Here is an 18,036-nt window from a genome sequence, read left to right on the forward strand (position 1 = left end):
TGCCGCAACTCCTTTAAGAAGCAAGGGGGTTTTAAATAACTTTCAAAGCCAAGATCTAATAAACCAAATTTGATCCAACACTCTCTCTCACTATCAAGCTTTAACAAGGTTTAACCCTAGGAAAGAACAAAGGTATAATGCCGAGGTATATATACAGCCCCTCCGCGAAAGTCTCCGGACGGAGATGTATATTTGGGTGTGGGTCGTGCGAAAATTTTTGCGGTAGAATTGTAACTAGCATTTGGAAATCTGAGCTAAGATTAATTGACAAGATATCCACCAGGATAAACAAACTCCTTATGCTTAATCTCTTTACTCGACCATGGCACATCTTCATCCTTCCATTGTGAGTAAACAATTTCCTCGTTAGCAACTAATTGGTGGATATTACGCCTGGTGCTGTATACCATATTCCAGGCCAGCTCTTCGTGGAATTCAGCCGCGTTGTTGCTCTCGATATCTGAATCCCGGGCAGCCGATCCAGCCTTTCTATACGTACCAATCAAATTGGGGAACGGAGCCCAGCATTCAATCTTGCGGCGCCCATTAGCACCCGCGCACAATTCACTCAGGGCATCATCTACCGGCTTATCCAAATGATCAATGGAAAGAGCGGAAAGAATGTTCCTAGCGCCCTTGGTTGTAACTGCATATCCAAACATGCAGCAGCCCATTTCAGCCCGATAGATAAATCGCGTCGAGTCCTCGGCCAATTCTGGATATTGTTGCTTCCAGTTTTCGGTGGGTCCGCCCCAGGTGGCTCGGTGGTGGACCCTCGGAACTGTGGGGTCCATGGGTATAGCGTAGAAGCTTGTTTCGTTGGCGTTCGGGCCCGAGGCACATCCGCCGATCCAAAGGAGATCCCAATCTGTTCCGTAAGGAGCTTCTTTGGATACCTGATTGGTCCCTTTTAAGGCGTGCAGCCCGCGCGCAAATTCACCGAGCTGGGACTTGAGACTCACATCCCAGTCTGCGTCATCCTCCAAAATCAAAGCGGTTGAGTAGTCATTGCTTATCACACTATTTTTTAAATGTCCAATCGTCAGCATAGCCTCTGAAAAATGAGAATAAGTTGTGACTGTACTTGACCAATGCATTCATGTGCGCACGCCAACATGCCACGGCGGTGAGCTTCACGGGTGAGGTGTCGAGTCCCTGAGAAAGCATGAGAATATTGTCTGGGGTTTATTGAACTGGGAAGCATACGTCAGGCATGGCCTTAGGATGTAGATCATCGGGTCGCACTCCCTCGAGCCATTCCACCTTGAACCCCGATATCGAGGCTGCTAGTGTGAGGAAATCGCGCTTGTCGGTCCGCTCTTTCATACTGATCGCGTAGATATGCTCAAACTGGAAATTAATATTCAAGTCAGCAATAAATTCCGTCAGACGGTAGGCAAGAACTAACTCCAAGAGTGCTGTTTTGTATGTGTTCGAAAACATTATCGCCCATGGAGTTCTGAGAGAGTTTGGAAAGCGAGGTGGGCCATTCTCTATCTCCAAAGCTTCGGACAAATACCGTGCAGAGGATATAAGTTGTAATGGCCGCCACTGCGGCCATTTGAAGGACCTTTCTCCTGGCGATCATGGTGAGCAGCGCTAACAACAATGAGGATTGATGAGAATCAAGTCGTTCACCACCTTGGGAGGATTAAAGTCCAAGGCAACCCAAAATTACACTGCGATAAAAAAGTATTCTCTTACATTCCTCGAATGCCGGCCGAGAACAGCTTGCTATGAATGCATCGCGACCTGGTCCAAATGCGGCGGATCTGGTATAACACGTGACTATGTGAGTTCGAGGCGTTCGTTGCCTTATTTATAAGGCCTTACATTGTAGCTTCCAAGGTTCGAAGGCTATTTACAATTGACTTGTGTTAATTTGTTAGCTATATTATGATGTGACTACAGTGTAGTGATGCGATTGAAGAGGGAGAGAGTTATCAATTCCTAAAGGGCAGAATGCCCAACTATCTAGTTATAGGGGTTGGTGCCTGCCGCACCGGGCTGATGGTCAGGTGACCACCATGTCCAACACACCCCCCTAGGCATAATCCCGAGGAATGTACTCGTCTGTTTTATTTGTTATTATTTTTTTTTTTTTTTTTTTTTTCATTGGGTAGAAACTGTATTATCTAGTAAAAACTGCTATTACTATTATTTTTTTTTTTTTTTTTTTTTTTCGATGTTAGGTTATTTCGTCTAACTTTTACCTTATTAGGTTTCCTTATTAGGTATCTTAGCTATTATCTTCTTCCTTATTAGCTTAAAAAGTTCCCGCGCTAGTGGCTTTATTAGGGTATCTACGATATTTTATATACTTACGATAAGTTTGAGTTTAATAATCCCTTCTCTAACTATATACCTAATAAAGTAGTATCTAGTATCTACCTACTTCGTTCCTTTCGAGTAATTGTCCTTTTTTATAATAGATACTATATTATTACTATCTAAATAGATAGTAATTAGTAGTTTCTATTATTTTCCTATCTAGTCTATAATCTTTAGAAGCTATATATATTCGCGAATTATAGTATTAAAGGTAATATATTCCGCTACTATACTACTTCTAGTAATAATTTCTTCTTTCTTAGAGGACTAGCTAATAGGTCTCCTAGTATAGTAAAAGATAAATACCTTAGTACTCTTACTATCCTTGTAATTATAATATAATATATTAATATATCTAATTAAGCTAGTCGATAGTTCTTTCTTAAGAAGAATACCTAGGTCTATTATCCCCTTAATATATCTATTTAGCTATTTAAGTATATTAATATCTTCTTCTCTTAGGGTAGAGGCTCTTCTCTATAGTTTATTAACTGTAAGGGTAATATTAGGTCTTAATTTATTAATTAGCTATCCTAGCTTACTAATATCTTCGATAAATCTTTTTATTTCCTCCTTTATAACCTAGGGTTAATCTTCTTTAAGATTATTCTCTATCTTCCTTATATCTTTATCTTCTTTTAAGTTTATAATATCTAGAGACTTATATATTATTTTTATTAGGAGATAGACTTATACTATACTCTATAAGCTAGCTTTTATAATAATCTCCTCTATATAAGTCTATTAATTTAGGAATATTCTAAGTTCTCCTTAGGAGAGGCTACTCCCTAGAAATCGATCTAGTTTTCCTAGATTATAGTACTTAAAGGGGATTTTATCCTTAAACCATCTAATTCCTTCTTCGTTTAATAATATAATTAGGGTATTATCTATATAGAGTAGGATCTAGATATTTAGTTCCTTATAGACTATAATATAGGGTTTATTAACTAGTAGTTTAAATCCTATCTTTTTTAGCGCTTCTATAATTATACTATACTAAAGATAGCCTACCTACTAGAGTCTATATATTACTTATAGGAGGAGGTAGACCTCCTTTTCTTAGTTTAGGTTATTTTTTTTAAATCCTATTAGCTACTATATAAAAATAATATAATTATCGATAATTATATTTAGATATACTATAGTATAATCGACCTACTTAAGAAATATATTATTTATAACTACTATACTAAGAAATAGTCTTATTATCTTTCCTTATATAACTAGTATATAATTTTCGTCAAAATCGATCCCTAGTCTCTACCTATTTCTATAGACTACCTAGTATATTCTAAACTCTTAGACTATATTCTCTTTATTAATCTTAAGGTTAAAGACCTATTTCCCTAATAGAATTATTACTTTAGTAGGTAGTTACTTAATAATTTTATATATCTTAGCTACTTTCAGCTTTTTGATTTATATTTCTATTATAATATACTATTAGTCTTTCTACTTCGATACTATAGCCTCTATATATATCTAAGGGATTTTAATGTTCTATAACTTAAGTTATTATCCTATTAGAGGTAGGGTAACTATTCCTTATTCTAGTCCTTTTTCGGTAGATAATAAAGTGAAACCTATCCTAAAAGGTAAATTTATCTAGTAATCCTTAGATATTAGTCCTATCTCCTTATCTTTATTTATAGTATATTATAATCCTCCTTCTCTATTCTAATTATATACTCTATACCTTCCCTATTTTATATTATTATAGTATTCGGGTAGGTAACCTTTTATAGATCTTTTAGATTAGTATAATAGTTATAGTAGATTAAGGTATATAGTGTTAAAGTATTACAGGTGTGAGTTGGAATACTGTATGTAACCAGATAATTTGAAGGAAGGTATCCAAAAGTATAAAGTGTACAATTGGAATAAAAGTTGCTCTCAAAGTCTATAAGCTATATGTATTATAGACTTTTATATATAAAAGGGGATAATCTCGCTTCTCTTAGGTATGGTTCTAATAATATTGGAAACGCATAATAACAATCAATCGGGGTAGGGTTAGTATTAAGGAATGGGCCGGAAAGATGCTTTTCTGGCCGAGAATACAGCCTGCCTAATAACGTCATTAAAACCCAAGCCTTAGCGGTTAGAAAACCAAGTATGGATTTTAACACGCCCCCTTAATGAAAGTTATCAGGCATCAGAGTATATCACAGCGTATAGTATAAGTATAGTAATACCAAAGGGAAGGATGATTATCAAAGAAAAGAAAGGTGGTCTAATACTCATTGATTTTTATATTAGCGGCGGTCCCGCAGTCCGTTAGATCGGGGTTATTTCAAATAAGTCGAATATTAAGATCTAGACGCGTATAAACGAAAGGAAGTGTTAACTAGATATAAAAATATAAAAATATAAATATAATGGGATCATGAGGGTTAGAAAATATAAGTTATATATATAGATTCTAAGATACTTACTTTCTTACTAATAAGTAGAAGTAGAAGTAGAAGGTATTATACCTCTGTCTTATAGAGGGTGTAAACCTAGTCGTTCGATAAACTATCGAAATTGTGGTCCTACTAGCGGTTTAGTAAGGCCGTCGGCGATATTATTAATACCTTTAACGTAGGGGATATAGATCTTACCGCGCACTATCTGTTCTCTTACCTAATACCAGTGTATCTTAATGTATTTAGACCTGCTATTTTCCTTTAGCGTAGTAGCTATTAAGATAGCGGATTGGCTGTCGCTATACAATGGTATAGGAGCCGAGGACGTAGAAGAAGCAGAGAGAGCTTTTCTAGAGGAAGAATTAATACCTAGATTATTAAGTAAGCGCTTTAGCCACAGAGCTTCTATAGCTACAAACGAGATCGCTATATATTCAGCCTTAGTAGTAGACTTTGTAGTACTAGTTTACTAGGTTGATTTCTATATGACTAGTACGCTAGCGAAGAAGAAGATATAGCCAGTATGGCTCTTACTTCTATCTTCGCCCCTATATAAAGCGTCTATATATCCCTAAAGTCCTATCCTATTATATATTCCTCCCCGCCCTATAGTGCTGTATATAAGTTCGTATTATAAGGTAGCGCCGGTATATATAATAAGCCTAGCTACGAGAGCTTTATAGCTAGGATCAGGGTTCGTAAGGAATTATATAAGGATAGAATAATGATAGGTAACGTCTAGTCGAGTTATGGTATTAGTATAGTTCTTAGAACTAATAGTTGACTAGTAGGACTTGACAGTCTTTACAGAAGCTTATAAAGTAGGTCTCTGTGGGATTATTGAATTTGGTAGTAGTATGATTAGTTTATATCTACCGTTTTCGCCTATAAATGGTTTCGAAAACCTGTTAATATAGGTTTTCTAGGAGATAGAGAGGGTACCGGCTTCTTAGTAGTATACTACTTTCATTAAAAGATAGTAGTAAAGCGGGCCGAAGTCTATGATTAACTATTTTATAGAAACAGCTTATTTTATTCGATTAATAAGATCTTATAGAGATATAGCGATTAGTATATCATTAATATATATAAAGATATAGATAACGTTCGCCCCCTAATCATAAAAGATATAAAGGTAAGGATCAGAAGGGGATTGTTTAAATCTAAGGGTAAGTAAGAAATCGCCTAATATATTAAACCAGTTATTAGTAGACTATTTCAAACTATATAGGCTACGCTTAAGCTAGTATACTTATCCCTTTATCTTATCTTTAAAACTAGGTGGTAGTTCTATATAAATAGTCTCTATAAGTGGTATATTAAGGTATACTAGGTTAATATCGATATATACAGTGTATAAACGCTAGATTGTAATGATACTAAGGAGGATACAGAGTATAATATAGCTACTAGTACTAGCGAATGTCTTATTATAGTCGAGATTCTCGACTTACTAGAAGCTACGTGCTACCTAGCGAGCTTTAAACTTTAGAGGGTTACTATTAGTATCAATCTTTAGTTTAAAAACCTATTTACTAGTCAGGGTACGCGTTATATATAAAGCTAGGACTAACTCCTAGATACCTATTGTGGTAAGCTGATCTATCTCAGCTTTTATGGCTCTGTACCACTATAGCTAGAGCGGTAAGGCCTTTACCTAGCTTAGGCTCTTCGGATCGAGCAGCTAATAGGGATCGATCGATTCTATAAATAGAAGTAGTAGAAGAGGTACTATACCTAGGGGTACCGGCATAGTAGTAAATTAGCTTAGTACTAATATACGTAGTACGTTTATATAGTATGCCAGTTATTAGACTCTTATTCTTATATTACGAGTACTCGAATGGGATATGATCGTTCTAATCCAGTAGAGAGTAATATCAGGCGCCGGCATAGGATCTGGATTATAGCCTATATCTTTAGGAGTGTAATCTTTATTGTTAGAAGACTCGCTTACAGATCCTTCTAAGAATAATAATTAGTCAGATAGTTCGTCTATAGTAGAAGCTTCCTTACCTAATATATAGCGGAAGAAGGGCTGTACCTACGTTACTAGTAGTTTGGTTATAGGGGTTAGTAGATCTAGATTATTATATAGATCCTAAGGGTCCCCTTTATTAAAGATAACGTCTTAGCAAATAATGATTATTCTATCTAGGCGCTAGATCCTGTATTAGCTGCTGTGGTAGCTAGTATATCTAATTAATCTACCGAGCACTATATAAGGTTATAAATACTTACTCGCGGGAGTAGATCTAATTTCTTCTAGAGTTCTTATAGTATATACTTTATAACCTAGGATCTAGAGAAATAAGAGGTCTAGTTTCCTACCGAAACGGATTTCGTATAGTAATATTACTAGGAAACTGGCGCATTTATACCTATTATAGACAGTGAGGTTCCTTACTATTATAATTATCTATATGATATCTGGCTATAGTAAGGCGGGAAGCTTAGTATTATCGAGGATTACTCGAGCGTATTCCTAGAGAAGGTATATAATTCGTTCGATCTTACCATTCTGTTCGTAGGTATACAGAGTAGAATAGTAGAGTTTAATCTTGGCTTCCTAGGCCCAGCGGGCGAGATAGTGACTTCGAAATTCGCCCCTGTAGTCTGATTAGAATATAGCGAGGTTTATCCTACTCCTTAGTAGCAGGGTACTAACTATAGATATAGCGGCTTCCTATTCCTATTAGTATCGGTTGACTATATAGCTAAGGTATTATTCTACTTGGCTTTTATATCGTAGGAACTGTATATCGCCCTATTCACTCTAATCGTCGATGTCTAGCATCTAGTATTTATCCCCGTTCCTACCGCGGGGTAGTTTACCGCTACTACCTAGATCTATATATACTAGATCGCCTACCTTATCGGAGCAGTATAGTACTAGATCCTAGTGTGGCTTTATTATCACCTTTACAATTGTATAGTTTATATAGGCTCGTTTTAGAAACGCAAGGCCTATTATATCTATCCTATCCACCACCCTTACTATTTATATAACTGTCCCTATGCCCACGTAGTATAACCGATAATGCCATATATTAATATTAATCTTCTTACCGAGTCGGAACTTAGCTTCTTCGTTATTTGTAGTAGGAAGGATCTTAAAGGAAGGAAGGGTTTCGGATACACGCTGCGCAGGGGCTGTACAGAGGGAGGTCTCGGCGGCAGATTTTACAGATACTGCTATTAATCTTCTGGTATATTCTATACTAGCCTTTCTATAGGAGGATCGAATAGTAGAATTTGTATCTAAATCTAGTGTCTTTTTAAATGGAATTTCGACAGCGAACCTTACTTTTAGTCTGGTTAATGGCAGATCGGGTTGAATTAATGAATTTAGTATCAGAATTGATGACTAAGCGAGATCTGAGATTAGCAGGGGAGTAGTAATATAGGGTTTGGGATTGAGAGGTATAGAAGGAAGAAGAAGCTAAGGGCTAGGGGAAGTGGCTGTTTTTATAGACCCAGCTGTTTACTTGCTGGCATCTTGCTTTACTACCAACTGTGTAGCCAGCGCCTACTTTACCTTTACTATTAGCATATGATCTTATATATAACGGTAGGTGCCAGCCATATATATATCTGGCTTCCCCCTAGGGTATATATAGATCTTTCTTACCTTTAATAACCATACTGTTCCTACCCTACGTCCTTTGGTAAGCGTTGTCCTATCTAGCTTTGTTAGTAGTAAATTGTTCTTATTGTATATTACTGAGATACCTTTATTAGCGAGCTTATACTAAGAGATTAAATTGATACTAAGACTAGGGAGATACATGGTATTCTTGAGGATCAGATTTCGACCCTATTTGGTTCTGTTGTTAACTTACAGTTTGATACTACCTCTTAGCCCATTAATCTGCTCTATTTATAAGGCCGTCTTAATAGTGAAGGTTTACTCTATCACAGTACTAGGAATAAAATACTGATCTAAGCATATCATATAGTCATCCGAACCTATATCGTATATCCACGTCTTTATATCCTATGGTTAAGACTGTATATAGAACGCTTGGATCGGTATATTAACTACTAGGTTAGATGCTTAGTATTAGGCGGCCTACTCGGCAGCCTCGTGGGCAGCCGGCTCGGCAGCTATCTTAGTAGTCTTACTGCGCTTAATACTAGCGCACTTCTTTAAGCGCTTACTCGCTAGCTGTACAGCTAGGCCGTTAGCTGGAGCTATACATGAAACCTAGATAGAAAATACCTCTGTTACTCTGGCGTTAGATAATAAAGCTTTCTTTAGTTTATCTCTTTCCTTCTTATAGTAGTCTACTTCTAGGTAATTAGTTAATTTGTAATAACCGCACAGTTTATTGCTTATATTGCGCTAGCTGGTTTTACCTTTCCCACTGTGCCCCCTACTCGCAGAGTATCCCCTCGGGGCTAGCGCTAATAATTAGCCAGTCGTATATATTAATATCGACCGTCGATTGGCTAGTTAGAAAGCTTCTACCCTCTCTAACTAGCTATACAGATTATTAAAGTAGTAGCAGTCTGTAGGATTAGTTATTTTCGCTAATAAGGCTTTGTAGCTTACTAACTAAGGGTACTATTCAGGGCCCTCGATATAACTCAGTAGCTTAAGATACTTTTCGATCTCGGCTATATACTCTGTGGTAAGTTCGGGATCTTTCTATAGTAGTATTTTCTTATCCTAATTGGTTTTAAAATTAGCGATTAAGGTACTTATAGACCGAGTCTTAGTATAGGATATTTTCTTGATAGTATATACCGCTTCCTAAGCTATATATAGCTCGTCGGTTTTGTATTACTCTATTAATAAAGTCTATATCTTCTCCGGTTCCGGTTCTTTAGACTAGGGTATCGTCTTATTGATTTTAGGGCTTATATTCTATATTAGGAGTAATTGTATGTTAACTTTTAGTACTTTAAGATCGTACTAATATTTATAATCGGCTAGTAGGGAGCCTATAGAGCCGTTAATAATCTAGAGGAGGAGATTCTAGTCTAATATCTAGGTAATATTTACTACCTAGTTCTTAAAATTAGACTTACCTATAAGCGGTATAGCTAGCTTATCGAAGGTCTTCTTTTGTCTACTTTTTAATATTCGATCATAGAAAGAAAGGTATTTAAGCACACTAGCTGTTACTTACTTAGCGCTTCGTAGAACAGTTTATTAGTATATGAAATTTAATACACTCTACTCTCTTTACCCTCTTAGTTAGTCGGAGGGTAGCTTATTTAGAGGATTATAGAACGTCGGTACTTAGTTAGATACTGTGGCCTATACTAGATCTAGGGTTCTTCCCGGGACTTTATAGGCTAAAGATACTGGGGTATATATCCTTAAAAGGAGCGCGCTTTATACTACTCTTAGTAGAACAGTTAGGTCTCTCTCGATAGACTAGGAGATTCTACCGGCGGTATAGGCAGTAGTCCTGTTTTTAATATAATCTAGGCGATCTATAATATATTAAAGAAATATATTAGTAGGATTATTGCTAATCTGGGTTAACTCTAGATCGGTATTCAATTGTACCGCGGGATCATGCTAATCTTGGCTATGGCTGTAGCTTTAATCGGTATCCTCGAATCTAGCGGTTACTTTACTATCTGATTCTTTATTGTCCTCCTGAGCCTAGGGCGGGGGAGGTATATCTGCCCAGTGGCCAGGTAGTGTAGAGCTACTTCGTATATTTACTATTTTGTAGATTTAAAGTAAGGATGAAAAGAAAGGGTATTTAAGATAAGATCTCTCTAGTTACTTAGGGGGTAAGTAGTAGGATCAATTAATTGTAATAAACTAAATTGATATATAGAATCCGGCTAGTTGAACTATGCTGGGCTTATAACCTATTAAAGTATTACAGGTATAAGTTAGAATACTGTATGTAACCAGATAATTTGAAGGAAGGTATCTAAAAGTATAAAGTATACAATTAGAATAAAAGTTACTCTCAAAGTCTATAAGCTATATGTATTATAGACTTTTATATACAAAAGGGGATAATCTCACTTCTCTTAGGTATGGTTCTAATAATATTAGAAACGTATAATAACAATCAATCAGGGTAGGGTTAGTGTTAAGGAACGGGCCGGAAAGATGCTTTTCCAGCCGAGAATACAGCCTGCCTGATAACGTCATTGAAACCCAAGCCTTGGCGGTTAGAAAACCAAGTGTGGATTTCAATATATAGGGTTTATATTAACCTATCTTATTTCTAGTTATCTTAATAGTATTAGTATAGGAGATAGTAAGTTTAGTTCTTTAAATATTCTTAGGAGAACTAGGTATATTACTAGTTCTTTATAAATGATTCTAGATTATAGAGATAATATTTATTAAGTAGGTTAAGCTAGTATCTCTAGTACTCTTTATATAAGTACTTATACTCTATCTTCGAGTGATTCTTCCTATAGAATTTCCTTATTAATATTATAGAATAGTTTAGTATCCTCTGTATTTATAGAGTTTATCTTAGAGTCTTATTAATACTCTTCCCCTAGGCTAGTATACTCTATAATTATCTTAAGGTAAAGATTTTAGAAATTTTTCGATAGTACTTCTATTACTACTCTTATATTTTTAAAGAGTAGTTCTCTAATTATAAACTATATTTTCTTTACTAGAGGGCTATCGATAATCTCTTCTCCTATTTTAATTTTATTAGTTCTATTATATATCCTAGGAATTCTTATTTCCTAAAAAATAATATCTCTATAAATTAAAATTTTCTTTATTTTAGGATTATAGATATAGTAATAGTACCTATTATCTCCTTTATATCCTATAAGGTATCTAATCTATACTCTAGGATCTATCTTTATTCCTTATATTCGAGTTTCTTTTAGTTTATAGATATATACCTTAGAGTACTATATTTAGAGAAACAATAGGTTTATTACCTCTTAGTCTCCTTATAGGTTTATTACTTTTCTCTAAGCAAGTATTAGGGCTTTACTCCCTAAGCGAGTTAGTTAGTTAATAATATATACTACTATAGTTATTACTTTAGTCTATAGTTCTATTAGAGTAATTCCTATATTAATATATATTATCCTTACTATCTATATAATATAGTAACTACTATATTTAGAAATTCCGTTCTATTTATAGGTATATAGTATTAAGGTACTAATAGTTATTAATATAGTTTTTACCTAAGTAATAAAATAAAAAAATTCCTTTCTATTATTATATCTCTATTCTATTAGGTAGTAACTAGTATATTATTTAAACTATTTAGTCTATATCTTAAGGGTTAATAATATATTACTTTTCTTAGATATATAGAGTATAACTCGAAATCTAGATATATTATCTATAATAATTATCGTATATTCTTTATCGATTTTATTATCTTTACTAATTCCTTTTAGTTTAATAGGGTATAGGTTAATATAAAGTAGTTACCTAACCTTTATTACTCTTACTTACTAGTCTTAGGAAATGATTTTCTTAGACTTCCCTTTTCTATATAATTTGTAATTAAAATATTTAGTACTAATATTATATCTTAGCTTATCCTTATTAACTTATCCCTTATAGCTTCCTATATATCTAAGTCTCTAGTATATAAGTTTAGCTAAGATTAGGATATATACTAGACCTTCTCCTTCTTTATAATAGATAGGGTAAGGCTTATCTACTAGTTTAATAATAGGAATATTCTTTATAATAAATGTATACCCTATTACTTATTAGTTACTATCTTTAATTACTATATTATTAGGATTCTATCTTATCCCTTAATCCTAGTATATTTTTAATAGACTAAGGAGATTAAACTTATTCCCTAGTTTATATATATAATAGATATATAGTTTATATCTTATTCTATTTAGTTTCTAGATTAGTAATATAATATCGCTATAGCCTTCTATAACTACTTACTATCTAATACTTAAATCCTAACTAATCACTATTCCTAGTTTATATAATTTAAATATAATAAAAAGTTCTCTATTTAAGCAGATATACTAAGAAGATCCTAAATTAAGTATCTAATTAATACTATTCTAGAGGAATTATATTAGTTTATTTATTATTACTATTCTACTAAAGCCCTTTCTATCTTATACTATCGCTATTCTTCTAAAATTGTAGTTTCCTTTATTAGTAGTTACTAATATAGTAATAGTATTAAAGTTTACCTATTATATCTAATTAGTAGGTTTCCCGCTAACTTATTAACTCTTATTTTTGTGAAATTAGTTTAATATCTTCTAGTACTATAGGCTAAGCTTTAGTTTCTAGTTTTATAGTTATTTATCTACTACTAGATAGAAATAATCTTTTATATTATAACCCTATCCTCTATAGTAGGAATAGTTCCTATTAGTAGTATACTATATCTTATAGTTTCTCTATTCTTCGATATACTTTCTTATATATTTTCTATATAATAGTATATTAGTTAACTTAGTCTTTTTACTTAAGATTTAGCGGTTATTCTACTATCCCTTTAGTACTTTTATAGCTAATACTAATATATCTCTATTAATATTAAACTCTTTAACCTTATCCTATATCTCTAAGTAGTATAGGAAGAAATCTTAGATTATTATTTCTACTATAGGGTCTTTAATTAATTTAAGTTTATTATTTTTAATTTTAATTAAGCTTTAAAGTTCTATAATCTCTTATAGTTAGTTTACTATAATAATAATCGCTTAGTATAGTAGTATAGCGGCTTTTAGATTATTTACTATCTTAAACCATTATTTTAGTATATTAATAAACTCTATTATTATTAAGAAATCTATTCTCTTTATTCTAATAAATTAAATGATTATAGTACTTAGGGCTCTATATCCTTCTCCTTATATATATAGCTTATACTTATATATAAAGTTATCAGCCTATTTTATTCTTTTTCCGCTTAATATAATATATTTAGCGATATCTAGGTTAATATATAGTTATAGCTAGGTACTAACTTATATACTTAGTTTTATCTAAGTTTCGGTATTAGTGGTATCTCAGTCTAGTCTCTTAATATTTTTATTAATTAACTAGTATAAACCATAACTTTCGAGAATCTTAGTTACTATTCTAAGCTAATTATCGAAATCTTCTTTTTCCTTTAGTAGTAGTTCTATCTTATATAAGATAAAGCTACTAATGACTAGGAGACCTTTACTCTAGTCTCTAGTTAAGTATAAGGTATCTTCTACCTTATCCTAATCCTTATTTTTTAGTATACCAATCCCTATAAGAGGTTAGTTAGCTATTTATACTAGTCCTATACCATTTCCTAGATCTACTATTATAGGCGACCTCTTATAGGGTTAGGATTATTATATTATTAAAAATATTGATCTTTTTCTCAATCAGGTGATAGTATTATTAGATTAATCTATTTTTATAGGGCCGGCAAATTTTTGATTTATTGCGTTATATATCCCACAGTGGTTTATCCTACTAATTATATTATTTTATCTACTCGCGACTCTCTCTACGCGAGTTAGACTTCGTTTGAATTAACGAATGAAGATACCTCTTTACTACAATGATTTTAGCTTAAAAAGCAGGGGTCTTATAACCTGATGTGACTACAGTATAGTAATGCGATTGAAGAGGGAGAGAGTTGTCAATTCCTAAAGGGCAGAATGCCTAACTATCTAGTTATGGGGGTTGGTGCCTGCCGCACCGGGCTGATGGTCAGGTGACCACCATGTCTAACATATTACTTGCAAGCCAAGACTACTTAAGCGCCTCCGAAGTGTTGTTGACGAATCCGTTCCATCGGACAATAGATGAGGGCACATCTGGCACAACGGTTGAGGAAGGGATTGATACGACCCTGGCTGAATTTTGAGTACCGTCTTCCTAATTCGATACAATCAAAAAGTACTGCCCACTTCTGGTTTACATAGGAAAAGAAATTGCATTTTGATCAGAAAAAAGCGAATATTCTACCCAATTCCTATAGGATTTAGCCCCTTAACGATGAAGCAGTTGACGATAAAGTGGTTAATATGACAAAAGTGACTTAATTCTGGCAGTAATTTACATACAAATTGCAGGTTCCTACTGTCTTGCCACTGTTGTATGGGGAGTTTGACGCACAAAAGTGGTACATAAAATTGGAAGGCGGTGTAGGTGTGAGGCAAATTTAATATCAAAAGCGGTAGTTACCCGATTAGGAATGTACGTCTGAAAGCTCAGAGGGGCACGAGTCGTGACATTTGCTATTCCCTCGTATTTGGTTCGCTCCTCGGTACTGAGAACTACCTAAGTGTGAACCTTTTGATATCGTGAACAAACGCCACCTATTATAGATTTATCCCATTTCCCTCGTCATACTAACTAAACGCTAAATCCATCATGAGTAAAGAAAAAGTCTATCTATCATCTATATAAGAAAAAACCGAAAAAAGTCGTCACACGGAGTTACATAGCAACTGGGCCTGCGCCCAATCTATCTTTCGGTCCAATGCCTTTGTGTCGAACAGCAAGAACACCAACTATCAGTCCAAGCCCGGCTAGACCGACAGAGCACCAAAGGCCGGTAGCATACTGCTCTGCGAGACTGTGTCCTTGCTGGATGTCGACGGCATCGGTAACAGCTGCCGAGATAGCCAACGCAACACCAGATCCAATTTGGAATGCAGTATTAAGCTAGTTAAGATGTTAGCATAAATGTTGGAATGCAGGGAACGAAAACCCACCATTCCACCAGCAAGACTCTTGACTTCAACCGGTACACTTGTGAGTACCACAGTGCTCGTCGTGACGAAGACAAAAGATACGGATGAGATACTGATAAGGGATGTGGGAAGAACATTGAGCCAACTGTGAGAGTTAGTATAGTTTTATCCAAAAAAGGAATAGCGATACATACAAGCCTGCTTCAGGGTTGGAAGTCAAAGCACTCGAGATGGGGGCGACCACAGCCAGAACCAATCCGACAATGAGGAGGTGTTTTCCATTCATGTATTCAAGGAGTTTTCCTGTTCCAAGAGAAGCAATGAAGCCAATGGCTCCCATGGGCAAGAAGCGAAGGGCGGTGTCACCAGCAGAAAGTTTGTCCACTTTCTGTGCCATAAGGACGATATAGAAAATAACGTTTTGGTAGGTGCCATAGCCAGCTATTTATAATTAGCCTTGTCCGAAGCACAAATCTGAAAAATAGGCAACTTACTGAAACCAATAACCCAGAGACCGGCGAAATTGCGAATCTTCCACAAAGAAAGCGGCATGATTGGGTTACTGACGTATTTCTCAAGGATTGCGAAGCCAACGAGAAGACCAACCGCCAAGATCAGCAGCACAATAATGAACGGCTGGTCCCAACCGTAGGTTCCACCACTGGACAAGACGAACTGGAGCAGGATCAGGCCAGCTGTAGATATCACTGCACCAATGTAGTCCATTCTTTCTTGCTTCTTTTCGGAAGCAACATCGCTTGGGAGGACGATAAAGCCCATGATTCCCAAGGACCCAGTGATGATGACAATCAGATAGAAGATATATCTCCAGCCCAACGAAGAGGTCAAGAAACCGCCAAATATAAGACCGGTACAGAACCCCAGGGTTCCCGAGGCTCCATATATTGATAGTGCTCGGGTGCGATCAACCCCACTAAAGTAGGAGCTGATGATCCCAATGGCGGATGGCACAGTCATCGCAGCTCCAATTCTTTGGATGCCACGGAACACCGTAAGTTGAATAAACGACTGCCCAAATCCAATAGCTAGGGTCCACACAGAAAGCCAGGCAAGACCCAGACAGAGTATCTTCTTTCGTCCATAACTGTGCAGGTTAGCATGATGTCGAGTTTAGAGACAATAAGAGGAAGTCATACCGATCAGACAAAGCACCGGCCAACAAAAGGAAGCCACCAAACGACAAGGTGTATGCAGAGATCATCCATTGCAAATCAGTACTAGACACGCCGAAATCCTGCTGAATTGCCGACAGGGCAATGTTGGCGCTTGTCATGAAGACATTGTCGAGAAACTGAGAGCCGGAGGTAACAAACAAAATCAAACACCCTCTCCAAGAACCCAGACGGCCAAACTGATGCGGGATCTTCTCAAAAATAAGAGGATCCTCGCTACCAGCTGGGGAAGGGAGAATGTGCGCAGGTGTAACAGCGCCTGAAAAGTCCGGACTAGAGATTATATTGGGCTCGATTACTTTTGGGACTTCCATGGTGGGTGTTTCATCACCACCATGTACCTGATGGACACGCGGTTGGGTGAGATAGTCAACAATGCCCATTGTGATTGTGAAGATAGAATGAAGATGGAAACGAATAGCGAGGGTAGTACTGGCACCTACTTTCATACTAATATAGGATTTACTATCAAACTAAAAATCAAAATCTTCAATCGATCCAGTTTAAAAAGTGGAGTGAGGCCCTTCGGATTACCTTTTCAAGTAAGATCTTAGAATGGAGCGTGTTCTCTCGGGTTACCTCTTTAAGATAGGAAGACCCACGAGGTGTGGAGAGGAAGAATAACTGGCCCTATCACTCGCACATGCGAGATAGTGTACGACTATTATGAATAAAATGTGGCTTTGATAACGCAATGCATATGCCGCCTGACCATTCCATTTCCCTCACGGTCTGTAGAGCCAACGCATCAATGGCGTGTTGAAAGTGGCTATCAGCTTGAAACCTTTAATCTTAAAAAAAAAGAAACTTAAAACGTTATCGGGCCGAGCGCTAAGGCCCACGGGATCCCGATAGGGCTCGTTAGCGAACTTTGATATTTTCAGGGCTACTTCCAAGGCCGGCATTGTTTAAAAGATATATGAGCCTGGCTAAAAGAGATAAATCCAGCTATTACTTAGTGTATGATTTGTAGGAAATATGTTACATTTCTACCATTGCGGGTATCTACTCCGTAGTCAAATTGAGATTGGCCACGCTAATTTTTCCTCCGCGACAGCACGTTCATCACCCACAGGGTCTTCTAGACCTCTGACTCCGAGTGGGGAACCATTCTCCACTGTCGGAAATTTCAAAATCTTCCCATTTGTGCTTTTTGCAGTTTCTGCATTTCGTACTCCGTTATGCATACGGAGTACGCTCTCTAATAAAAGAGCGCAGTCCTCACTCCTCCTATACTGTGGCTGTGGATAAAGGCTTTCTATTTTCTGAATTCGTCAAACTGGCAAATAATTGATATATGGTATGTAAGGGAGCCACCCCTCCAACCTACCAACGGAGTGCGAAGTAACTACCCCTCCAACACTCGGATCACTTTTGCCAAGCCGATCGTGAGCAATAGGGACATCCTCTCCTGCTTTGCCAAGCTGATCGCTAGTCAAGCAAAAGCTCTGACCAACATGATCAGC

The 18,036-nt window shown here is 36.0% G+C and overlaps 2 protein-coding genes across 2 annotated transcripts; both read right to left on the minus strand.

Moving 5' to 3' along the window:
- Positions 1-260: 260 nt before the first annotated feature.
- On the minus strand, positions 261-1,588 carry N7518_009084 (putative LPS glycosyltransferase; the record flags this gene model as incomplete). The annotated part of the gene is made up of 4 exons (XM_057190011.1): positions 261-1,020; positions 1,085-1,155; positions 1,207-1,350; positions 1,409-1,588. 4 exons carry the CDS (start codon positions 1,586-1,588, stop codon positions 261-263), a joined length of 1,155 nt encoding a protein of 384 aa, XP_057037667.1.
- Positions 1,589-15,120: 13,532 nt separating this feature from the next.
- N7518_009085 (uncharacterized protein) lies at positions 15,121-16,953 on the minus strand (the record flags this gene model as incomplete). Its single annotated transcript, XM_057190012.1, has 5 exons — positions 15,121-15,348; positions 15,399-15,522; positions 15,572-15,818; positions 15,872-16,482; positions 16,535-16,953. The coding sequence occupies 5 exons, from the start codon at positions 16,951-16,953 to the stop codon at positions 15,121-15,123; spliced, it is 1,629 nt and encodes a 542-aa protein (XP_057037668.1).
- Between the last annotated feature and the right edge of the window lie 1,083 nt (positions 16,954-18,036).

The sequence above is a fragment of the Penicillium psychrosexuale genome (assembly GCF_028828465.1).
Source record: "Penicillium psychrosexuale strain IBT 29551 chromosome Unknown utg000005l, whole genome shotgun sequence".
In the NCBI taxonomy this organism is placed as follows: domain Eukaryota; kingdom Fungi; phylum Ascomycota; class Eurotiomycetes; order Eurotiales; family Aspergillaceae; genus Penicillium; species Penicillium psychrosexuale.